The 26974-nt window shown below is 39.4% G+C and overlaps 1 protein-coding gene across 1 annotated transcript in view; it reads right to left on the bottom strand.

Annotated features, from left to right (window-relative positions):
- LOC126184574 (uncharacterized) overlaps window positions 1-26974 on the bottom strand; it is a 54391-nt gene that overhangs the window by 8813 nt on the left and 18604 nt on the right. Inside the window, exon 2 of the mRNA XM_049927004.1 lies at window positions 15379-15571. Within this exon, the coding sequence (XP_049782961.1) occupies window positions 15379-15571 (193 nt within the window). The remainder of the gene's footprint in view (window positions 1-15378; window positions 15572-26974) is intronic.

Raw genomic sequence — 26974 nt, 5'->3', positions numbered from 1 at the left:
GCTTGCTGAATTTTTTGAGGTGAGTGCTTAAAACTTTGGAGATCGCCCACTCAGAAGAATGTCAGGCCTAAAAAACTGGCAATTTATGTCATTATTTAAAGTGTTACTGGCACATATGTAATTATGTATAAAGATAGTTAATCCATACCTGGAACGAGAATTTCATAAATTTTTGCCAGTTATCACTATCAATGCCGGCAAGATACCAAATGTGACATAAATGGCCTTTTATTTTGATTGCACTGAGGTAGAAGCTTAAATGTTTTACACCAGCAAGTGATCGCACATTAGTATAGGACATAAATTTCAAGTTGATACATCGACCTGTTCCTACGAAAAAGGGAGCTTAACGGTCAGACAGACAAACAACAAAGTGATCATACGAGGATTTTGTTTTCACTGTCTGAGGTATGAAACCCTAAAGAGACCAAGCTACAAGATTTAGTTTTCATATTTACTTTAGTTCTTTAATAGATTACAAATTTCAAAATAATGATGACCGAAAGTACAGTTATCCTTCAAAAAAGCATAGTGTGAGGTGATTTATTGAGCAATTTCTTCCTCTTGAGTTTACAAAATTCCTATATCACTCTACAAAGGTGACATATTTGTAACAGAATTATGGCAAACTGTGAAACCTAATGAACACATGCACCAATTACACCAACTTGATCACATATTGACTCAACTCAGCCATTCATCACAGCAGTTATTTTAGCTACGATTTCTTTCAAAATAATTCAGAAATTTGAAAACAGAAAGCAGCAGCTGCCAAGGAACATGTTGCAATATGTCCATTCATTGTTCCCATATGAAGAAAGTCCAGTCTTCAAGTGACAGGCTGTTTGCACACCTAGAAAATTGTGACCTGAGCAATATACTCAGGCACCATCTTTTTAATACAGTACTGTGGCCAGAGCTATGCTTGGGCTTGGTCTCCAATGTGTTGCTTAGAGATTATTTGAATGTAGATTATTATGAGCAATCAATGGTTGAGAAACTGTGTAAAATAGATTTTGGAGTTTAATAGCACCTAGTATAGCACATTGGTGCATTAGTTGTGTTAGATTTATTAGTAAGTGGTGCTATAGAAGAATGCTGAAGATTACAGGGGTAGATCGCATAACTAATAAGGAGGTATTGAATAGAATTGGGGAGAAGAAGAGTTTGTGGCACAACTTGACTAGAAGGAGGTATCGGTTGGTAGGACATGTTCTGAGGCATCAGGGATCACCAATTTAGTATTGGAGGGCAGCGTGGAGGGTAAAAATCGTAGCGGGAGAGCAAGAAATGAATACACTAAGCACATTCAGAAGGTTGTAGGTTGCAGTAGGTACTGGGAGATGAAGCAGCTTTCACAGGATAGAGTAGCATGGGGAGCTGCATCAAACCAGTCTTAGGACTGAAGACGACGACAACGACGACGACGACGACGACGACGACGACGACGACGACAACAACAACAACAGATTTATTAGTAACTAGCAAGCCTGGGAATGCTTTGCAACTGCTAAATACAGGGTGAGTAAAGACGGACTTTTACAACTTTGCAATGATATAGAAATTTATTGAGATAACTTACAGAATTGGTAGATGTGTCATTTTGTAGCAAATAACCTCAACTTTCACATAAAAGTGTTAAGTTGGTTTAATGTGAATACCATTTGTGATGTGGCAAACATCCCACTAGTAATCAATTTCTTTGCTCAGTCATTGCAGAAAATCGGGCATAACTTGTGCAATGGTAGAATAGATTTTATTTTTCAGGACAGCTAAACTGTTTGGTAGGGGAGGAACATACACATGGTCTTTAATGAAACCCCAGAGAAAGAATTCCATTGTTGTCATGTCTGGGAAGTGAGGTGGTCAAGCGATTGGCCCTTCACGATCAATCCACCGACCTGGGAAGCAATTATCAAGGAAACCTTGAACTTCCGTGAGGAAATGAGGTGGTGCACCAACTTGCTGGTAGTAAACCATCCCATCTCTGTTATCATCATTGTTCCGTGAAATAAAAAGAATTTCAAGCATATACAGATACACAATACCAATGACAGTTTTCAACATGAAGAAATGAGGGCCATACACTTTCAGTTTGCTAACGGCACAAAACACATTAATTTTGGGGCTGTCATGAATGTGTTCCAGGGTTGCACGTGGATTTTCATTGCCCCACATTCTGCAGCTATGGTTGTTCACCATGCCCTTATCGACCTCTATCCAATGAAACATTTCCGCACAGAATTCCCCATGAGCAAAATTATCTGCATCACTAATGTGTTGTGCCATTGTGAATCTGTATGGTTACAAGTGTAAACATCTACGAGTACTCACCAAACAGTCTTTTGTGGAATGCAAGTCTCGTGAGATGCACATTGCACTGATTTTTGTGGACTGAAGGTGATTTATCATGTGGCAATGAACAACCCATCTCAACAAAGTTCTTGTACTAAGAGGAAATTGTAGGCCTGCTTGGATGTTGTTTAGCATATTGAGTGCAAAATTTATGCCAAACAGTTGTTGCAGAGTTCATTTCATGAAACCAAAACAAGAAGTGAGCATGCTCTGCACCAGTGAAAGTAGCCATTTTAACTGTGCACTACGCTGGCACTCCTGGTGGTGGAATGGGGTACTGATGCAGTACGTGAATCAAACTTGAGGGTGTTAGCAACAAAATGACATCTACTGATTCTGTAAGTTATCTCAATAAATTTGTATTATCATCCCAAAGTTTAAAAGTCCTTTTTGACTCATCCTATATATGGAGGAATTGGATATACATTCCAAACTCTTCCTCCCCCCCCCCCCCCCTCTACTCCATCTCCTCCTCCCCCTCCAATCTGTGCTCATATTCTCCTTCCCCCTTCTGTCTGTCCATCTTCTGATCCTAATAGGAGCTAGTGGTACTTACCCTTACAGTATTTCTTTACGGGTTGTAACTAATATGTGTACCAAATTTCGTTGAAATCATTCCAGGGTTTAGGATGATGTTTTCACATCCATGGCTTTGTCTGCATGCGCACATGCCAAATATATTTCACATATATTTAACATATTTCACACTCATTTATACACATATCTAGCGAATTTTGCCCAGCAGTTTCATTTTGATGCAGCTCAATGTTTATGACAATGTACTACTGAACTGTGTGTTGTACAATGATATAATTTTGCTGGTACATCCAGTGCTATACATGAATACTGTCCGAAAAATGTATCACAAATACAGTTAGCAGTAAAGAAGTAATAAATTAATATTTCACGCTTCACGCACAAGTAAATTGGTCGAAACTTTTGAGATCTTTGGTAACAACATTAAACAACTACTTGGCTTTATATAGTAGTAGTAGTAGTAGTAGTAGGAGGAGGAGGAGGAGGAGGAGTAGGAGTAGTTGGGTCTTCAGTCCAAAGACTTGTCTGATGCAGCTCTTCATGCTGCTCTAGCCTGTGCAAGTTGCTTCATCTCTGAATAACTAGTGCAATCTACAGCCTTCTCCATCTGCTTACAGTAGTCATCTCTTAGTCTACTCTACGATTTTTACCTCCCACACTTCCCTTCAATACTAGATTAGTGATCCCTTGATGTCTCAGAATGACGCATTCCATATGGAAAGACCTTAACTTTTCCCGGCGAATTCAATGTTCAAATAACTTACGGGTTTGCTGCCGGGTGATGTCGTCGACCTCCGATGATATTTCGACAGGTGCACACACTGCCATTCTCAAGGCACAACTGCAAGGAGGGAGCAATGTGCAAGGGAATTTAATACCTCCATTCACAGAGGAGAAACAAGGAAGATACCAAACACTGAACAAGTAACCGCAGAGTCAACACACAATCAAATATAACCAACATCAGAAATATCGATAATGACTATTAATCAACAGGTGAGGTAGCACTAATTCTGTCCCTCTGTTTTTTGATGAGAGACAGATCCGGATTCCAAGCAGCATTTAAACAAAATCCACCATCTCTGTTTATAAGGTTGCTTGACAGTTTGATTTCAACAGCTTCCTTAATAACACTATCCCAATAGCTGGGCATGCAAGCCAGAATCTCCGTGTTGTATTCCATAGGATGACCGGTGTCAAGGCAATGTTCTGCAATAGCGGATTTGCTCGAATGTTGTAAGCGTGTGTGACGCTTATATTCAATACACCGGTCTTCCACAGTCCTGATTGTCTGACCAATATATGACATGCCACAACTGCAAGGGAATACGATAGACACCAGCCTTACACAAACCAAGATCATCTTTTATGGACGCCAACAGGGCCATAATCTTATAAGGTGGTCAAACAACACATTTCACATCATATTTTGGCAAAATACGGCCAATCCTATTGGAAATGCTTCCTGTGTAAGACAAAAGGGCCATGTCGTTGCTATTGTCACTCACCTGTTGCACAGAAGGCCGATAGCACAACGCACGTTTGATCTGGCTCTCAATATAACCATTCTGACGAAAGGTGTCTTCGAGATGTGAACTCTACAGGTTTCTTACGTTGATTGGAGGGATTGCGTTTGAATGACTCTGATATTTTAGTCAGTTTTGATGTGGTTTCTCTTTTCACTCGCATTCCTCTCTGATTCGTTGCAACTAATTGAGGTTAAGTTTGGTGTCGAGTTAACAAATTCGTTTCAACATGTGCTGACTTCCCCTTACTTTTTATTCAATGGTCAGTACTATGGACAGACTGATGAAGTTGCAATGGGAAACCCGTTGTCACCTATTGTGGCCAATTTGTTTATGGATGACTTTGAGGAACGTGCATTGGAGTCAGCGACCTAGAAACCTGCATGTTTTTTTCAGATATGTAGACGATACTTTTGTTGTTTGGCCTCATGGTAGTGAGAATTTAAACCGGTTTTTGGAACACCTGAATTCAATCCACCCGAATATTCACGTCACTATGGGGATGGAAAACAATGGATGCCTTCCCTCCCTCGATGTGTTGGTCAGAAGGAAGACATGGTACATAGGGACATTCTGTTAATGGAAGCCTACTCACACTGACTTGTATCTGTGAACTGATAGTTGTCACCATCCAGCTCAGTGTGAAGGAGTACTTTGTACCTTGGTTCACAGGGCCCACATTATGTCAGACCCTGAAAGTTTGGCAGCTGAGCTATCACATCTCAAAGTCACCTTTCATCAGAATGGTTATAGTGAGAGGCAGATCAATCGTGCATTGCGCAATCAGCCTACTGTGCAACATGTGAGTGATGATAGCGACGAAGTGGCACCCAAGTCTACAGCCCTTTTGCCTTACGCAGGAAGCATTTCCAATAGGATTGGCCATGTTGTGGTTTTCGACCACCTTATAAGATTATGGCCCTGTTTGCGTCCATAAAAGATGATCTCGGTTTGCGTAAGGCTGGTGTCTGTCGTATTCCTTGCCGTTGCGGCATGTTATATATTGGTCCGGCAATCAGGACTGTGGAAGACCAGTGTATTGAAAATAAGCGTTGCACACACTTACAACAGCCGAGCAAATCCGCTATTGCAGAACATTGCCTTGACACCGGTCATCCTATGGAATACAACAACACGGAGATTCTGGCTTGCACGCCCAGCTATTGGGATAGTGTTATTAAGGAAGCTGTTGAAATCAAACTATCAAGCAACCTGATAAACAGAGATGGTGGATTTTGTTTAAATGCTATTGGAATCCGGATCTGTCTCTCATCAAAAAACAGAGGGACAGAATTAGTGCTACCTCACCTGTTGAGATTAATAGTCATTATCGATATCTCTGATGTTGGTTATCTTTGGTTGTGTGTTGACTTTGTGGTTACTTGTTCTGTGTTTGGTATCTTCCTTGTTTCTCCTCTGTGAATGGAGGTATTAAATTCCCTTGCACATTGCTTCCTCCTTGCAGTTGTGCCTTGAGAATGGCAGGGTGTGCTCCTGTCGAAATATCGGCGGTGGTCGATGACGTCACCCAGCAGCAAACTCGTAAGTTATCTGAACATATGGAAAAGTTTTGTCATAACTGGCGCTCCCAAGACAGAATGTCATCTATTCCTGGGGGCTTGTTTTGACTTGGGTCTTTCAGTGTTTTGTCAAATTCTTCTTGCAGTATCATATCACCCATCCCATCTTCATCTGTGTCTTCCATTTCTATAATATTCCCTTCAAGTTCATCTGCCTCGTATAGACTGTCTATATACTCCTTTCACCTTTCAGCTTTCCGTGCTTTTCTTAGTACTGCTTCTCCATCTCAGCTCTTGATATTCATACTGCTGCTTCTCTTTTCTCCAAAAACTAATTTTTCTGTAGACAGTATCTATCTTTCCTCCGGTGAAATATGCTTCTAAATCATTACATGTGTCCTCTGGCCATATCTGTTTATCCATTTTGCATTTCCTGTCAATCTCATTTTTTAGATGTTTGTATTTCCTTTCACCAACTTCACTTGCTGCATTTTTGTGTTTGCTTCTTTTCTCAATTAAATTCAATATGTCCTGTGTTATCCAAGGATTTCTGCCTGGTCTTGCCTTTTTTTATATATTTGATTCTCTGCTGTTTTCACTATTTTATCTCTAAAAGTTACCTATCCATCTTTTACTGTATTCCTTTCCCCTGTTCTAGTCAACCCTTGCCCAATGCTCCCTCAAACCCTCAACAAGCTCTGGTTCTTTCAAATTATCCAGGTCCCATCTCATTAATTTTCTATCTTTTTGCAATTTCTTCAGCTTTAATCTACAGTTCATAAGCAATAAATTGTGGTCAGACTCTACATCTACCCCTGGAAAAGTCTTAAAATTTAATATCTGGTTCTGAAATCACTGTCTTACTATTATGTAACCAGTATGAAACCTGGTGTCTCCAAGGTCTCTTCCACGTATATGTCACAATTCTTAAAGTGTCAGCGATGATTAAATTATGCCCTGTGCAAAATTCTACTAATTGGCTTCCTCTTTCATTCCTTTCCCCCAGTCAATATTCACCTACTATTTTTGCTTCTTTTCGTTTTCCTACTATTGAATTCCAGTCTCCTATCACAAATTTTTGTCTCCCTTAACTATCTGCATAATTTTTTTATCTCTTCATCCATTTCTTCAATCTCTTCATCATCCATGGAGCTGTTGTTGTTGTTGTGGTCTTCAGTCCTGAGACTGGTTTGATGCAGCTCTCCATGCTACTCTATCCTGTGCAAGCTGCTTCATCTCCCAGTACCTACTGCAACCTACATCCTTCTGAATCTGCTTAGTGTATTGATCTCTTGGTCTCCCTCTACGATTTTTACCCTCCACGCTGCCCTCCAATGCTAAATTTGTGATCCCTCGATGCCTCAGAACATGTCCTACCAACCGATCCCTTCTTCTAGTCAAGTTGTGCCACAAACTTGTCTTCTCCCCAATCCTATTCAATACCTCCTCATTAGTTACGTGATCTACCCACCTTATCTTCAGCATTCTTCTGTAGCACCACATTTCGAAAGCTTCTATTCTCTTCTTGTCCAAACTAGTTATCGTCCATGTCTCACTTCCATACATGGCTACACCCCATACAAATACTTTCAGAAACGACTTCCTGACACCTAAATCTATATTCGATGTTAACAAATTTCTCTTCTTGAGAAACGCTTTCCTTGCCATTGCCAGTCTACATTTTATATCCTCTCTACTTCGACCATCATCGGTTATTTTACTCCCTAAATAGCAAAACTCCTTTACTACTTTAAGTGTCTCATTTCCTAATCTAATTCCCTCAGCATCACCCGACTTAATTTGACTACATTCCATTATCCTCGTTTTGCTTTTGTTGATGTTCATCTTATATCCTCCTTTCAAGACACTGTCCATTCCGTTCAACTGCTCTTCCAAGTCCTTTGCTGTCTCTGACAGAATTACAATGTCATCGGCGAACCTCAAAGTTTTTACTTCTTCATCCATGGAGCTAGCTGGCATATAAACTAGTACTACTGTGGTAGGTGTGGGCTTAGTGTATCTTGGCTGTGATGAGTTCACTATGCAGTTCATAGTAGCTTATCCACATTCCCATTTTCCTATTCACTATTAAACCTACTTCTGAATTACCTCTATTTGACTTTATAATCATGTATTCGCCTCACCAGGTGTCCTGTTTCTCCTGCATCCAAACTTCACTAATTCCCACTGTAACTTGAACCTATCCATTTCCCTTTTTAAATTTTCTGACCTGCCTGCCTGATTAAGGGATCTGACATTCCATGCTCCAATCCACAGAATGCCAGATTTGCTTCTCCTGATATCATCTTCCCGAGTAGTCCCCCCTGGAGGTTCAAGTGAGGGGACTATTTTACCTGCGGAATATTTTACTCAGGAAGATGCCATCATCAGTTAACCATATAGTACAGCTGCATGCCCTCAGGAAGAATTACGGAGTAGTTTTCCCCTTCCTTTCAGCCGTTCTCAGTACCAGCATGGTAATGTCATTTTGGATGGTGTTACAATGCCAGATCAGTCAATCATCCAGACTGTTGCCCCTGCAACAATTGAAAAGGCTGCTGCCCCTCTTCAGGAACCATATATTTGTCTGGCCCCTCAATAGATACTCCTCTGTTGTGGTTGCATGTATGGTGTGGCTATCTTTATCACTGAGACACGAAAGCCACCCCACCGATGGCAAGGTCCATGCTTTTGGGGGAGAGAGTACAGTCAATAATGACGCTGCTGCTACCACCATATGTCTCATTAAGGAGGAAGTTGACATCTTGAAGCGTCGGTCATTCTACCGAATATCAGTGTCATCCACACACAATATTTTGACGTGACTCGTTACCTTCATCAGGCTCTACCCGAGATGGCTCATCACGTGGAACAGGTTGAATATTTAAACCAGGTGGTTATATTTAAACTTATGGTATTCCAAGTGCTGCAGGACACTGAAACATCATAGGTATGTTCATTAATTGGTGCTCTTGTGCAGCATCCTGAAAAAAATAATAGTTCCACTTCCTACCACCAGGTGAAAATATGGCACTCTTAAGTGGTCGTAGTGTGGTGCGGGTGCAGGGAAAGGTGAGGAATGATCAAACATGTGATGATGGTCATTGTGGCTCATTTATTAGGATACAGTCACAAGTTACATGTATTCAGTATGGCCTCCCAACTCAGCAACATGCTGCATCCATAACACGCCATGGTCGACAGTTGTTCACAGCATAGTAATCAGAATGATATGTCATTGTATGCTCTCCTTCAGATCAGGAAGAGTCTGGATACATCCCTGACAGACACAATCTTTCAGAAACCGCCACAACCAGAAGTCACATGGGTTTAGAACATGCAGTCATTACCGAAGGCTGCTCGAAGTAAATCTTTCACCTGGCAATTGACATGTGGTGTCATCCAATCTTGTGTGAAAATAGTGGTGTGGACACAGTTGCATTCTTGCAAGCTGGAATAAGTGTTACAGAAGTATGTCCTTATAACATGCAGATGTCACTGTACATCCAACAGGCCTGTGAGCTGTCAGCCGCTAGAAGAAAAACTGACAAAGGATGAAGGAGTTTGCGAATCCACACCAAACAGTCACATACGTTGAGTGCAGTGGATGCTCCTAAACAACATATGGTGGGAGAACACCACGTGATTGTTCTGTGCATCCACGACACTACGCAGAGTAAAAAATACTTTGCCCGTCCAAAGAAAATTCCCTTGTCACATGTCATACATTTCCATGAGTGCCAAAAACCAAAGGGCATAATCACAGCATTGCAGCCTATCTTGGGCCTTTATCTGCTGACTATTCTTTATCTTGTAGGAATACCAGCATGTGCTGCAAAATCATTCGAAAAGTTGACAAGGGAAGAAACAATTCATGTGACACAGATTGAGCACTGGCTGCAAAATCTGAAGCATGTGTGGCATGGCTGGATATAGCTACGGCAACTTCATCAACAACTGTCATGGGAATGGGCTAAGACATGTCTCCCTGCTGCACTGCCTGTTCCTCTAAATTTCTGTCATATTATTTAGCCCATTTATTGACTTCGGGCCTCTTTGCCACTTTTTCTGTCAGCAATACTCTTGCAGTGCAGCGCTGCTATTGCTGCTGTTCTGATAAAATAACTTTACCAACACTGTACAGTCTTTCTTCTCCATAGCCACTGAATTTCACACAGAAAACTTCAATCTTTTTAACCCTTTACACCAACAGTCACTTCCAAAAAGAAATCAACACCTTTCACCAAGTGACAAACAGCATACTGAGGTCAAAACAAGAAACATTCCACATTCTGACTGCTTACAGTGTCATATTTTTCACCTGGTGATAGAAAGTGAACTTTTTTTTTCAGCATACTCCATGAATGCACTTATTAATGAACATACCTCCAGTGTTTCAGTGCCCTGCGATGTACACATTCCTCACTGTAGCAGCAAGAACACTGTCCATTTAATTATAAGCACCTGATTCCTACTGCATTTGAGACTGAAAACCTTGAAATGTGTGTGAATGTAACACGTTAAAATTTCTGCTCCCTTGATGATATATAGGAATGAGTAAATGTGTTGTTTTACGATGTTGCTCTGGCATTCATTCATGTAATTTGATGTTATTCTGTGAACTCATCTTTCATTTACATATTTTAGATGTCTGTCTCCATTTAGTTTTGTGCAAATTTTGTTTGAGGTGTTTCTTGGGCTATGGGTGGCATCGGGGCACGTGCAGAGAGACCTCGGCACCAACCACAGCTCCCAGGAGTACGCCGGACAGAAGATACCACGAATCCTAACGAACAATGCAGAAGGCTGATGAGAACATCGGGCTTTGATGTATATTTTAGGCAGTCTCTTAGCTGACGTCTCTGGATGGACCTATTATGATAGCATTGCAGGAGAAATCATACACCGTGTGACAGTTTGAAAATAAAATAATTTGTTAATGAGAACTCCGTTCTAATGGGTTAAGTACAATGGGTAAATAACTGTTTTGTATGGTGTACTACAGTCCAAGAACTGTACGAGAGTACTGCACAATTGTCACAATCACTGTCGCTGTTTAACACAGTATCACTAACAAATTTGTGTGGCAGCCCTGCAGCCTGATACAGCTATCCTCCCTTGTAGTGGTCATACGTGGTTGACCAGAACCTTGATGATGAGTATGCCAGCACTCACGTTCCCATACAGTCCAACTGTCGCACTTCAATGCATCAAAAATCTGTATATTGCACGATTTGACTAGCTGGCCAAATTCACAATGAGGCACCTTTCAAATGCTGCCAGGTGTCAATAATGTTGTCTCACAAGTGGCATCTCCATGTCCTTCACAGTGATCACTCAGTATCTAACACTTTTCACATCTCTTATATACCCTACTAGGCCTGGTAACAACACTAAACATGGACAACAATGAAGAATTACAATTCTAATCATTTACACACCCACCAACGGTGTACACATGTGCGAAGTTACACTGACATCTGGCCATTCCTTTCACTTTTGTTGTCAGCACTGTGTGTGTGTGTGGGGGGGGGGGGGGGGTTTCTTGAATGAGTGAGTGCTGTATTTGTTTTCAATTACTTCATTTTATGAACTACAAATCATATGATGCAGTTTATAATCACCAGGATGCCACTTTTAAAATTCTCTGATGTGGCCTACATAATGTCTATAAACTGACAACACAAATAGTTCTGAAAGCCCTTGTTTGGGCTAAGAACATCTTCCAGAAATGCGCTACTACCCCAATTAGATCATATAAGAAAACAGAGTAAAAGTAAGCAATAACAACAACCTTTTACACTGGAAAGTAATTATGGAGGGTATTCCAATGTCAAAGCAGAATTCAGTTTCTGTATAAAATTCTCAATGTGAAGCTTTCAAGATAGATTTTCATTTATAATGAGTACCATGAACTTAAAACATTAAGAAATTATCTCCCCCCCCCCCCCTCTCTCTCTCTCCCCCTCCATTTGTGAGCTACCAATGGCGGGGTGTAGAAAGACTACACTGACCACCACAGTTTGTTTCTGACCACTTGTCTGGACCTGAAACTTCCTAGCATATTAGAAGTGTGTGGTGAACTGGGGTTCAAACATGGGGGCCCTTTGCCTATTGGGGGCAAGTGCTCTACCATATGAGCTATCCAAAGAAGACTCACAAACCTGTATGAACAGCTTTATTTCCACCTGAAGTACTTGTACCTTCCAAACTTCACCAAAGTTCTCCTACCTACCTCGTGGGATTAATGCTTCTGAAAGAAATGTTCTGCACAGAAATGGTTTAGCTACAGCTTAGAGGATTGTTTCCAGAATGAATTTTCACTCTGCAATGGAGTGTGTGCCGATTTGAAATTTCCTAGTGACTGACTGCTTTTCTCTATTTTTGTTTCTTCTCACAACTTCCATTAGGAACCATCAGTTTTTTAAATAGAGGCTCTACTACATAAGCACTTGGACATGCAGATAATATTTCGTCTCACAGGCCATCTGTTTAGATGTTTGCCTTTGGGACAGACAGTTATTAGTGTCAACAAAAATTATGTAAAGAACATCAGTGGCTGCAGGACTTCATCCAACTTTTTGGCTTCAGAGTATGGGAGATATATATGTCATCTTTAACGTCTACATTTTCTCTTCCTTAGTGAACATTGGAAAATGTCTGTGCCAAAGATGTCTCAGAATAATTGAAGCACAACTCTGGGAATGAGCACATGGCTGCAGTTTGTGAATGAGTTGCCCTTTTAACCACAATTAAATAGCCATCACAAACTATAGCAGTATGATGAAATCTCTGACAAACTATGGTGGACTTGGGATGTAAGGGTGGGCTTTGCATAAACCACCAGGATAGCTGTGCACATTATCATACCACTTCTGAGATTTGGGAAGGTGTGCTGGCTCCAGATCAAATCTGCCCAGTGGATTAGCTATGAGGAATAGTGTGCCAGCCAGCTTGGATGCGATTTTTAGGCAGTTCCCCATATCCGACTCGGTGAATATTGGGCTGGTACCAACATCCTGCCTGAGTTACAGGATTTGCACATATTCTGAAAACTGTTTCATACTTTCACATGGGTTAACACTACACGAAGACAGATGAGACACACAAATACCGTCCCCGGGAGGAGTGACAACAGGAAAGTCATCTGGCCACTATCTACCACTATCATTGCCAAATCCAGATTAACAAGTTGACCCCATATACTGGGAACTAATAGCATGTAGCATCCCCCAAGATTCCATCTTAGTGCCCTTACTTTTCTGTTTGCAGATGATACAAATGTTGCAATAAATAGTCAATCATGTATAGCCTAAGAAAGGTCGGATAATGAAATTTTGATGGACATTAATAAATGGTTCTAGCCAATTATCTGTCATTAAACCTTGAAAAAACATACTATATGCAGTTCAGAACTTGTAAAAGGTTTACTGCCAATATGTGCTTAAAATATAATGACAAGCAGAGATAAGAAGTTGACAGTGTTAAATTCTTGGGATTACCTCTTGATAATAAATTTAACTGGGAGGAGCATACCACAGAACTACAGAACTACCTAAACAAATCTCTAATTGCTATGCAAATGTTATCAGATGTAAATGATACAAAAATAAAGAGGCTGGTGTATTATGCTTACTTTCATTTCATAATGTCATATGAGATTATTTTATGGGGTACATTATTAAGCTAAGCTAAAGTACTCCTCACCAAAAACATGCAACATGAATTATTTATGGTGTGAACTCAAGAATGACCAGCAGAGGGTTGTTTAAAGAACTGTGGCGCTAACTACTGCTTCCCAATACATTTATTTCTTAATGAAATTTGTCATTAAAATATATCATTTTTCAAACCAACAGCTCAGCTCATGTAATCAATCCTAGAAATAAGAATAACTTTCACAAAGATTTAAAGTCAGTCACTTTGGTTCAGCAGAGTGTCCACTACTCAGAAGAAGTGCATATTTTCCATAATATGCCAGCAGCCATAAAAAGTTTAACTAATAATTAAGTTCAGTTTGAGAAGAGCCTAAAGGATTTATTGGTGGCCAACTCCTCCTACTCCTTTGATGAATTTCTGAGCAGAACCAACTGATACATGTGTGTTAATAACAACATCACATGCTGTGAATATTGGATACAATCTGTCTTCTTTACAAATTTACACAGTAATGTGATCATTGTAAGTAAGTACTGTAAAATGTTTTTATTTTATTTATTTATTTTTTGTTTTAAATAGATGATATGGGTCTACAAGAGTAAGAATTATCATATGCACCTAAGTGTAATGAATATTTATTATTTGGTGACAAGTTTTATATCCTTTTACATGGAAATATGCCCCTCTCTCTCTCTCTCTCTCTCTCTCTCTCTCTCTCTCTCTCTCTCTCTTTTTTACCAATTCCACATCGACAAGAGAAATTTCATTTTGGGATCTGTGGAAAGTACAATAGCATATCTGTTCTTACTTTGTAAATATTTTTGGTGTATTCTTGTTTTCTTCCATGTCACACATCCCAGAGGATCTCCTCATTATGGATCAATTGGATCGAAAAGTACATCTCATGTAATTTACTGGTAAGGCCAGGAAAAAGAAGAAGATATCCACCTTTTGTGTATAATGGTAAAACCAGGCTATTACTTGTTAAAATGAAAATGATAATTTGCTCAAATATGCCACTCACTCTTTTCATAGTACTGTATACTTCAGAATCTCCCAGTACACAAATCTGAAAGAACATTTAAATAACTTGCAGACATCTTTTTCCTGACTAGACAACACATCCAAAATTGTAACCTTAACAAATTACGTTTTTCTACTAAAAATTAAAAAAATAAAAAAAACAAAAAAAAAACACAAGGACACTATCCAATGGTTTTGCTATAATTTCTGAGCCTGTCTGTCACTCAACACTTCAACTATATGGGGGATGGTTACTTCTCACCATTACTCTTTTCACTGTTTATTAACATTAAATCAAGTGTGGTTTTTTTTTCCCCGAACCTTATGAGTTTCACTCTATACTTTTAATAATATTCTTGTTCCCAACCAGCTTTCAGAAGATCACAATATTATGAGGGAAAAAAATCATTGTACTATATTTTCAATTTCATGAATCGGCTCTCAGCTACTCTTTGCAAAATGTTGATACAGATAGCAATGAATACACCATCAATTTTGAAAAGCACAGATATAAAAAATAATGCACACAAAGCATGTTTTAGTCAGAGCCTTGAATCTGAAAATGAAGATGACCAGTGCCGTACTATGTCAATTTACACACACACACACACACACACACACACACACACACACACACACACTCTCTCTCTCTCTCTCTCTCTCTCTCTCTCTCCCTCCCTCCCTCCCTCCCTCCTACTACTACTACTACTACTACTACTACTACTACTACATAGAAATATTAGCATATCATCACTCACTGATCATCCATTGAGGCTGCTGACTGGACAGGGCAGCACTGATAACGTGAATCCCAACAGCACTCTGTATAATGACTAGGGTCACCTGGACCAGGGCACGTCAGAAGCCCTTCTTTCCGTCTCAGGGAAGCACTTGTTCCATTTGTGTTTTCCAGGCTCAGTTCGTCCCCATTTAGCCAACACTGAGCACTGGCTGAAAGTAAACATACATATCAACATTACGGCACAACTCAAATCAACATGACTGCAAACATATAAAGCCACACTCCAACATCAAATTCATAGCAAACATTTCAACAGGGCTGAACTCTGTAATATTCTTACTATTCCTAGAGCACATTCAATTACTTGTTACTGAATAATCAAATATACTGTAAAACATATACAACTTATGTTTTCATATGGCTGTAGTGTCTTCCAGTATTACTGATTTAAAAAAGACAATTCAGATACCAAACCTTAAGTGTGTATTAATAAATCAATCTTTCAAACAAAGTTTTATCCCAGATGTATAAAATTATGCAGAAATGAAGCCACTCTTTAAAAAAAATAGTCTTATCAATAGTGTCTGAGAGAGCAGCTGCTACCCAGATACAAAATTTTACTGTCACACATGAGATTATTTGGAACTATCAGTTTGATTTAGAGCAAAGAAAAAATACTATCTATATGTCATAAATTAGTTTACTGATAAGTACCTCACTAAACAATAACAACAACTTCTGTCACTCCACAATGACCTTTAATTCAATAAACCACACTTGCTAATTCACTAACTAGAGAAACATGCAACTGAGGGCAGTGCCCTATAGTGGCTTATGTCATACCTACATTATGGAAGGCAGAGGTTAATTATATCCTCCAACATACCAAAATATCCTTCAGAATGAAGAATAACAACACCAGGAGTGCCTGAATACTCTATTTTCAGTCTGTGTTTATTGATTTACCCACAAAATGAACTCGCACAACCAAAGCATAAACACTAAACAAATGAAGCCTTGTGCATCAGAGCTCTCCAGACAAACAAGGTGAAGATAACAGTTTGTTACATATTGTAAGTGATTTCCCTAAACATTTAATTGATCGCCAACAACAAAATTCTGCAGAAGATTGTGGTTCAAGGGTAAGTAGGAAACAATGGTACAAAATTGAAATAAATCGGTGCAGTGACTTAATATGTATGAATAACTTCTCAAGTATATAAACTGTTACAGTGACATATGCACCAGATGCAAATAGCAAACAATCATATGAAATGAACAGATCAGTGTCACAATCTAAATAGCTCTAACAATGTTGAAAAGTCCTCAGACAAAAACTCTGCAAAAAATGCAGAGGCACCTTTTCAAGAAGTACACAGGAAATGGAGAAGAAATGTATATTTTGGCAATGAAGCAAAACCCTTTGTGAGTACTAAGGGAAAAATGTATTGAGACTTTGGCTGACGACCATAAGCATTCATACAAAAGTCACTACTACACACCAAAAAGGATGCAGGCTCACTACCCTATAATTCTGTTGTATCTGCAAGTGACAAATCAAAAAGTAGCACCACAACAATAGTTGGTATAGCAGACAAACAAGGAATGCTGTATGTGGAAAAAGGACATGGCTACATGTGAGCACAGTCAAAAGTGGCACATTCTGGAGACTGGGCAATATTCCTGTGAAATAAGCTCTTTTGTGACAGACACCAAGAGTACCTGACTTTAAAGAGATCACATAATGCTCAGAATCTCTCTTGCATTGTTATACGCAGTGCCAATGTACAATATCTTACAAAAAAACTGTGTGTCATCATTCTGTATAGAAGAAATGAAGCCAGAAGTACTGTGTGTATGTGAACTTCAATTTTCAGTGCAAGAACCTGAGTACTACAACTGTATTGAATACTCAGATTTGGTAACTGCATGGTACAGAACAACTGCTTTCTTTGATAGTGTACCTATATATATATATATATATATATATATATATATATATATATATATATATATATATATATATATATATATATATATATATATATATATATATATATATACAGAAAATTCAGTGTTAAAGAAACTGACTTAAAAAGCTTCTGTGTGGACCTTCGATTAGAAGAGCTGGCTGCTTTGACGTTATTAGATCTTAATATAATTACTGTCTCAGTACATCATTCTCCAAATGGCAACTATGAAAATTTTCTCATCCAAATGGAATCTTGCCTGAGCTACTTAATCAAAAACTGAAATAAAAAAAACTGCATTGTGTGGTGATTTCAATATACATTTTGGTAAAGAGTACTAAGGAGAGAGACTTTATGAACATAATATCCAGTTATGAAATATCTGTAGCAACACAAAATTGTTGAGGCTTTCGTGGCCACTTGTTGACAAACTGCCTATTGGCTTCTGTCTCGGGTTCTTCGGCCGACGTTCATCTAATGATTTTTCTGACATTTCGTCAGCACGAGTGGCTGGCATTGTCAAAGCTTCACCCTCCATTGCCGGTGGTGAACTGGAGCCGAGCTCGCGGGCGCAGCAGTACGGGAAGCCAGGATCTGTTTACCTTAAGGCTTGAACAAGAAAGAGGAAAGCCTTAAGGTAAATGGATCCGTTTACCTTAAGGCTTGAACAAGAAAGAGGAAAGCCTTAAGGTAAATGGATCCTGGCTTCCCGTACTGCAGCGAACGACCGTCGCGGATAGCAAGAGGAGAACCGCATCAGAAATGACCGCGGAGAAGCCCTCTGACGTTGGTGCGCCAGGTACATATAGTCTGCGTCCGCGAGCTCGGCTCCAGTTCACCACCGGCAATGGAGGGTGAAGCTTTGACTATGCCAGCCACTCGTGCTGGCGAAACGTCAGAAAAATCAATAGATGAACATCGGCCGAAGAACCCGAGACTATCTGTAGCAAAACAATTTACCAACCACAGGTGCTGTTTGCCTTGAAACTGTGATTACAAACCTAAATACTTGGGATTATGAGATGACTGCAGTTGACCCAATGATCTCTGACCACAGAGCACTGGTCCAGGAAATTTATATAAAAAGACCTAGTAATCAACCAAATGTCTCCTGGCATTATAATTATTTACTCACAAAAAGGTTCATAAATATGGAAACATTAACTGCTTTTCAGACAGCACTATCTGCAGTAGTGTGGTAGCCTGGATTACAGGAGATGAAAGCAACTGATGCATTTGAAGCGTTCTTCCAGACCATTAAAACCAAATTTGATTTTATAAAGCCACAGAAGACCAAAAAATTTCTTGTGAACATGTCCACAACACAGATAAAATGTGGAGGAAGAAAAAACATGGTATACCAGTGAACTGAACGAATTAAAATGCATTGTACTGCTTTACACTGAGGTGACAAAAGTTATGGGACAGTGATCTGCATGTATACATATAGTGGTAGCATTGCATACAGCGAGTATAAAAGGGCAGAGCATTGGCGGAGCTGTCATTTGTACTCAAGTAATTCAAGATTATGGCCACACTACAGGAATTAAGAGAATCTGAACGTGGAATGGTAGTTGGAGCTAGACACATCAGACATCCCATTTCAGAAATCGCTAGGGAATTCAGTATTCTGAGATTCACAGTGTCAAGAGTGTACCGAAAATGCCAAATTTCAGGCATTAACTCTCACCACAGACAATGCAGTGGCCAACGGCCTTCACTTGATGACCGGGAACAGCAGGTTTTTCATAAAATTGCCAGTGCCAGACTGTGTGAAATACCACAGAAACCAATTTGGGACATATAACAGATGTATCCAGAAGGATAGTGCAACAAAATTTGGTGTTTATGGGCTATGGCACCAGATGATTAATGAGAGTGTCACTCCTATCAGCATGACATTGCCTGTAGTGCCTCTCCTGGGCTCATGACTATTGGTTGGACCCTACACAACAGGAAAACCATGGCCTCATCAGATGAGTCCCAATTTCAATTGGTAAGATGGTAAAGTTCAAATGTGGTGCACATCCTACAAAGCCATGGACCCAAGTTGTCAATGAGGCACTGTGCAAGCTGGTTGTGGCACCATAATGGTGTGGGATGTGTTTACATGGAATGGACTGGGTCTTCTGGTTCAATTGAACTGATCACTGACTGCAAATGGTTATGTTCAATTGCATGAAACCATTTGCAGCCATTCATGGATTTCATGTTCCCAAACATGTCACTGGGCCACAACTGTTTGCAATTGGTTTGAAGACCATTATGGACAATTCAAGTGAATTATTTGTGCACCAAGACTGCCCGACATGCAACCCACTGAACATTTATGAGACATAATTGAGGTCAGTTTGTGCACAAATTCCTGCACTGGCAGCACTTTCACAATTGTGGATGTTCTAGAGGCATCATGGCTCAACATTTCTGCAGGAGACTTCCAATGACTCGTAGAGTCCAAGTCACATCAAGTTGCTACACTGTGATGGGCAAAAGGAGGTATCCCATGACTTTTCACCTGAGTGTACATGATCCCTCCAAAACAGCAACAGATCCCAGTGCAAGGGAAATATTTTACAGCAAATATTTAAAAGTAAAAATACTTATAGAAAGGATGTAGAAGATGCCAAAAAGAAAAGCAATGATAGGTTCAGCACAGGAGCTTACAACTCATGCAAGGCAGCCTGGGACCTGATCAATGAAAACATGGGAAAAAACATCCACCACTCCCTTAAGCTTGTGTAGTCCAGATGATTTCAACAATTATTTTACTGACATCGTGAGAAACACTAAGTGCAATCCCTGGACTTCCTGTAAGGAATGACAAAAGGTGCACCATGATGAGCTAGAGGAAATTAGAATAAATTAAATAATAAATATTGTCGCAGAAGAGGCTGAGTAGCGCAGTCGCTGTGGTGTGGTGGTTGTGATGCTCGGCTGTTGCATGGAGGGTCATGAGTTCAAAACTCACCTGGACTGTAAAATTTTAATTTATATATTCGGTTTGAGTAAATTCTAGAAGTATCCACAAATGTCAAGAATCATTGCACTGGAATGTTCTGCAACTGTATATATACTGTATGTGTTCTGGCCGGAGGCAGTTCACTTCGTGCTCTTGTATGTGCAAGTACTGAATAAACCTTCATTAAGTGAAGTTAGTGTTCGTCATTCATCTAATTATACATTGACATTGTTGTAAAATCTTATAAGCATTCTGACATTTTGATGTCCACTAATGTTCTTAAGAAAATTATTTATTATATTACTGAATCTTTAATTGTGGTAATTATTAAGTGCATCTATGGCAGGTGTATTTCCAGACTTTCTGAAACTTGCATGGGCAGTACAGTTTATAAAAAGGGTGACCCAAGAATGGTAGCAAGCTTCAAACAATCTTAATTTCAACCTCTGCTGAAGTCATTGAGACTGCAATGAAAGAGCAAATCTCAAATTACTTAGAACTTAATTAACTGTTCTCAGTTGCACAGCATGGTTTCTGGAACTGTAAATCTACAACAGTAGCACTAGATCTGGTTACTTGGATAAGGCACAGTTTTGAAGAAAAAGGATCTTTAGAACTGACCCTTGTGACCTTAGTAAGGTGTTTGACTGCAGTCCTCGTAATGTCCTCCTAAATAAGCTTAATGAGTATGCAGTTGGAGGCAATGTTCTGGCAACCCTCAAATCTTATCTGTAATACAGAATATCATATAAGTCCAAGGAGCACTACCATGTGAACAGAAGTTGGAATACAGTGTGCCACAGGGAGCAGTAATGGGTCCCATCCTGTTCCTAGTTTTTGTAAATGATTTATGCTCTCCTGGTCAGTTATTACAATTCGCAAATGACAACTCTGTATTCAAAAAGCATCAAAGCCAGCAAGGCTCATGAAGAGGCAGATACCTTGTTTAATGTGACAAAAGGATGGTTTGTAATAAACAAAATGAAAACCAATGAAGGAAAAAATGCAAGAATTGATATGCAGCCTCACTGACAAAAAATACCTAAACTGCGTAGCGGTTGTGAAACTTCTGGGGTTCATGGTGGATAGCAAACTCTTGGTAAGAACACAATGCACATGGGAGTGACAAACTGTCACCAGGCATTTACGTCCTGAGAAAATTGAAACATGTGATAACTGATCAGTATTTCCTAATACTTTGTTATTAATCGTTTCACAGCTGTATCGGCTAGGACCTGTTACTATGGGACCACTCTACATACAGGCTGAAAAAAAAAAAAACGGAAGAAGACAATGATCACAACATCGAGTAGGAGACAGGAGAAACGAACACTGCAGGCCATTAACAAAATTGGGAATAATGATTGTTTATAATCATTATGTATTTTTGAGCTTCCTTCAAGTTAAGAAAAATCTAAACTCCTTCAGCCAGAGGCGTGAGTTACATAACCACAATTCCCACAACAAAGAGAGCATAAACGTACTATCCTGCTGACTGTACAAAACAAGAGACAGTTTTGCAAAATATCACCTCGGAAGTGCAGATTCTGCCACTGGAGAGGTTGAAGGGCAAAATTTCAAGAGTCTTAAACTATGTCTGCTCTACTTCATCCAGAAATTTTTTTCATTGTGAAGAAAGTGAATGACTTTACTGAACTTTCTCTAAAACTAATGAATATGTCAGAACTCAAATGTCAATAGTAGATTAAATGTATCTATACTAAAATGCTTAATGTTTTAAATTTTTTGTATTGTTACATGTCATTTGTACTGTAGTATATATGTTTTGTAATTTTTGACACAGTCTATCCAGCCATGGTTGGCAAACGACACAGACTTATAATAATCATGACACAGAAAAAAAACCCTGACAGCATCATTAATACACTTGATGGCTCAGAAACATGGTTTCAGCTAAGCAGCCCTACACAAACTCTGAACATCCTAAAAGCACACATGGTGGGATTCAGGGGCCAACAATCAAAATGCCAGGACATAAAAATAAGCCACAAAAATAGGGACACAGTGGATGTGGAATCTGTCAATTTTCTAGGACTACACGTATATACATATTTAAACCAGAATATACATACTGAGTACCTACGAAGTAATTTATGTAGCTTTACATTGCTATGCTAATATTGTTTGGTGCCACTGACATGTACACACACAAAACTGCATCCTGTAGCTATTTTAAATCAGCAATCCTGAATGACAGTTTTTGGGGGAAGTTCTGGTAATGAATCTTATATACTGATGTTAGGGAACCAAGTTATCAGAAACATGTACTGCACATGTCAGTGAACCATGTCATCCACTACTTGGAAATTTAACAATCTCCTCCATATACATGGTAACTCAAGTCATGTGCCATAGGACAAATAGGGTGAAACAGAACTCCACAAACAAACTTTCAGAGGTAGTAGTATGGCCTCAAAGCAAGTAAAAAAGGGCTCTGAAGTGCATGCCTTAAGAGTTATGAGCACTTCAGTAGATGAGATGTTTTTCACAGTAGCGAAGATAAACTAGTGCTCATAGCTTGTGAGGTATGCATTTTAGAGTCTATGTTAGACTTTTTGTTGTTGTTTTGGTCCACACTACCATCCCTGAAAGTTTTTAGGTGGAGTTCTGGTACACCTTATTTGTCTACTGGAACATAAGTTTTCAATCACCATGTATGTTTCATTGAGATGATAATCTTTTTATACAGCAAACCACAATTATTCATAGAAAATCAGATTCATCATTCATATAACATGGAATAAAGATAACTGTATGATTACATTCAACAATTAATATTATAAGCTCAGATTCTCCAATATATGCAGTGAAAATCTTCAACATGCTATAAGAGAAGAACACACTGAATATGAAGCTAGGTCTACTGAAGAAAAATCTACATGATACTCAAATACAGAAATGTTATTACTAGGTGAAAGAGTTCATGAAGGATGAGCAGATAAACTGAGCAGGATGTCACTGATCATTAGGATTATTTCATAAATACAACTTTATTCTGGGGAGAAACATTAACTTTACAATGCTGCTCCAGCTCACTAGCTATGTAAGTGACTTGTGTTACTAATTTTTGACATGTGCCTTGTAAATTAATCTGATGAATAATAAGCACATGTTATGAGATGAGTAAACCACAACTCAATAATTGGTTGAAGGTACATAGAAGATGTTGAGGATTCAACAATTTGTATCTCATAATCTAGAACAAACCACACAAAAGAGCTAAAACAGAGCCACGTCTCAGTTTGCTCATTTTCATAATGCATAGTTTTAAGGACTTCAGCTCATCTTGTGGAATGTGGATTACCGTATTTGTGGACAGTAAGCAACAAAGAATACCTTTTATTTTACAACTAGTTCTCCTCACCTGTGATGTGCATGTGGGGACTGTATTTCCAGTGCATTCTACATTTTCACAATTGGCTTAGGTCCTCATTTCAGCTATCATTTAAACTGATTTTTTCCCTCCAGTCCCTCATTTTGACAGTATTACATGTATTAATTCATTGTTTGACAATGCCACTGAGAGTAATCTGTCACCCCCCCCCCCCTCCCCTCTACTGTCTTCTGAAACTTTCCTACTCCTCCTCGCAGCAAACAGATTATCTGTGAAAGCTAGAATTAGCATTTTCTTCTTGAAGTGTGTATACTGGCAGTACTTGGAATTTTGCCTCCTGAAGGTAAATCCTGTAAACCTATTTGCTCTCCTTGTAATTTTAACACTTTTCTCAATTAAAGTTTCCATTTGATACATAGGATATATTTCATAACTATAATACTATGGCCGCTACATAACATCACATTAAATAATACCTTCTTATACACACATGTGAGAACAAACAACTTTATTTCTCTTTCTCGTAAAACGTAAAAGTGAATAATCAGCAATGGTACATTCTAACTCCATAGATAAAAGGCAAAGAATAAGTAGTATTCAAATAATTAATTTCTTTGCTGCCAGCTGCTGTACTGTGCATAACTGTTTATTTATTTTGTCAATCTTCCTCTCCCACATAGCCCCCTTCTGGTACAGTAGAGCTCCAGGTGCGTGTGGAAACTTATCAGACTTTCCGAGCCACCCTTGGACAAATCACTGGTTGTGTGTCTTGTTCCTCCGATGCAGTATCTTCCACCAGATTCAGTTTAATTGGTTTCCTGGAAGATGCTTGCGCCTGTTGTAGCACCGTATTCCACTGCAAGTCTTGTATGTCTTCCTGCTTTAAGTCTTTCGGCAGTAAGTGAGCACGCTTCACTCGATTGACTGACACAGTAACAGTACAGTTTATCATGAATCTGGAGCTCCACTGTGTGTGCATTATGTTGCAGTACTTTATAAGGTCCAGCATATGGTGCTGCAACAGGGCTCTTACTGAATCAGTTTGTAACATCACACGCAAACACTTGCTTAAGTTTCCGCACACAAATTACAGAATGTCGCAATGCTGCTGTAAGTGTTCTGTGCCCCTGTTCTAAGATTCTGTAACTTTCTGGATGATAACTTGTTGTACAATCATGTTGGAATCCACAAATGTTCACCAGTTCAAGAAATAATTAGGATTCAAACTGACGACCCTGGTCAGTTGTGACATGCACTGGTGTCCGAATCTTGCTACCCATGTCGCCAAGAAACTTTGAATGACTGTCTCTGCTGATATGTCTAGAATCAGTACAGTTTCTGCCCAGCTCTTAAATCTGTTAATTGCTGTTAGCATACAATAGCAACCTTCAGACATCGGCAGTGGGCCAATGATGTCGAAGTGCACATGTTCAGAACAACCAGATGGTTCATCATAGTGTCCCACTGGTTTCTTCACATGATGTCCCATCTTACACTGATGACATGCAGGGCATGCCTGTGTCTACCTTCGACAATCTAGCCTCACTCCAGGCCAAAAGAAGTGTTATATCAGCAACATGATACTTGCTCGTGTACCTGGATGAGCCAAATTATGTATACTTTCAAGTATCTCTGACTGTAAACAGTCAGGCACAAATGGTCTAGGTCTTCCTTGTGAGGTATCACACCACATTTTAATGGCCTCACCTTCCGGACATTTTTCCTGAGGTCTCAACCCTTTCGATGTACTCTGCTGAGAAACCTGAAGTTGTAAGTCTTCTCTTTGCCCTCTCACCAGTCTTGTGTAATCCACAGAATAGTCTACTATGATATTCTCCACTCCTTTTAAATCCTCAAGTTTCTGTGAGAAAAACTAACTGCTGCCAGTGTCCAGCAGACCCTTGCAACGCTGCTCCAATGGCTACCTGACTTGCATCGACTATTACAGTTAGTCTCGCATCTCTCTCAGGATGAGCCCGTAAAACAGATTGCTTCTGACTTGTCTATATCTGTTCAAAGGCTTGCTGCATACAGGGTGTCCAGTCTAGATTCTGATGTTTATTAGGTATTAGGACCTGTCAGCACCTCTGTGAGCTGTGCTTGCAAAGCAGCTGCTCTTGGTATACACTGATGCTAAAATTTTACAACACCTAAGAACTTAAGTAATTGTTGCAGATCCAATGGCTGAGATATTTGTTGTGTATGTTCCACTTTCTCTTCCAATGGGCGGATGCCGTCTGCTGAAACTGTGAGATCCAGGTACGTCATGTGGTTTTCTTGCAAGTTGCACTTACTTTTATTAATTATTATTCAGTACCAACATAGTCTATCAAAAACTGATAAGGTGCACCTCATGGAGACTTTGTGTCACTGAAAATACAAGTATATTGTGAAGATAGGCGAAGGTGTAGTGTAACCCTCGTAACACCTCATGAATGAAACGATGCCACGTTTGAGCCACATTTTTAAAGCCAAATGGTACATGTAAAAATTCGAAGAGGCCAAAAGGTATAATGACAGCAGTCTTCAGTATGTCAATGTCAGCAGTGGTATCTGATAGTATGCCTTTTGACAATCTATGACACTGAAATATTTTACTCTCACCCATACATTCATAAAATCACAAATATTAAGCACGGGATACCAAACAGGTATCATGCAGGCATTCAGTTCCTGCACAAGGCCTCAAACTTCTGATTTTTTTTTTTTTTTTTTTTAACACTAGATGTTAAGGTGAGGACCATGCACTATCAGATCTTTGTATTACTCCTTTTTCTAACATATATTCAAACTTGGCATTTGCGTCTGCTAACCTACCTGGTGCCAATCTTCTCGGTATAAAAGAGACTGGAGCGCCTGGCACTGTGTTTATGTGTTGAACCATATTATGTGCCACTGTGGTTGGTGTTTGTGCTGTCAGGTCCATATGCTGGTCTACCTCTATCGCTTGTGCCGAATCGCCTCCTCTTTCTCTGAATTTTCCTACAAGCCCAGGTACCATTTCTTCTCCTTTCTCATGTGAAGCCAACTGATTATCAAGGGTGATATTTATTGTATGCATACAGAAAATCTGTACCCTAATATTGGTTCCAGCATTTCAGCTATTACAAATGTCCAACGACAAGTATTAGGGAAACCTAAATTCACATCCTTGCTGCAATTGCCATGTGTTGTTATAGACTGTTTATTTGCTGCCACGAGGTGAACTAACAAACTGCCTTTGACTAACATATCTCTCTCTACTGGCAACATACAAATGTTAGACTCAGTGTTTACGAGATAACAACAAAGTCTTCACATCTCATACATAGAGTTGTCATGACAAAGA

The sequence above is a fragment of the Schistocerca cancellata genome, chromosome 4 (assembly GCF_023864275.1).
Source record: "Schistocerca cancellata isolate TAMUIC-IGC-003103 chromosome 4, iqSchCanc2.1, whole genome shotgun sequence".
In the NCBI taxonomy this organism is placed as follows: Eukaryota; Metazoa; Arthropoda; class Insecta; order Orthoptera; family Acrididae; genus Schistocerca; species Schistocerca cancellata.
Note: the sequence above shows the minus strand (reverse complement) of the source record. Positions and strands in the feature narration are given on the sequence as shown.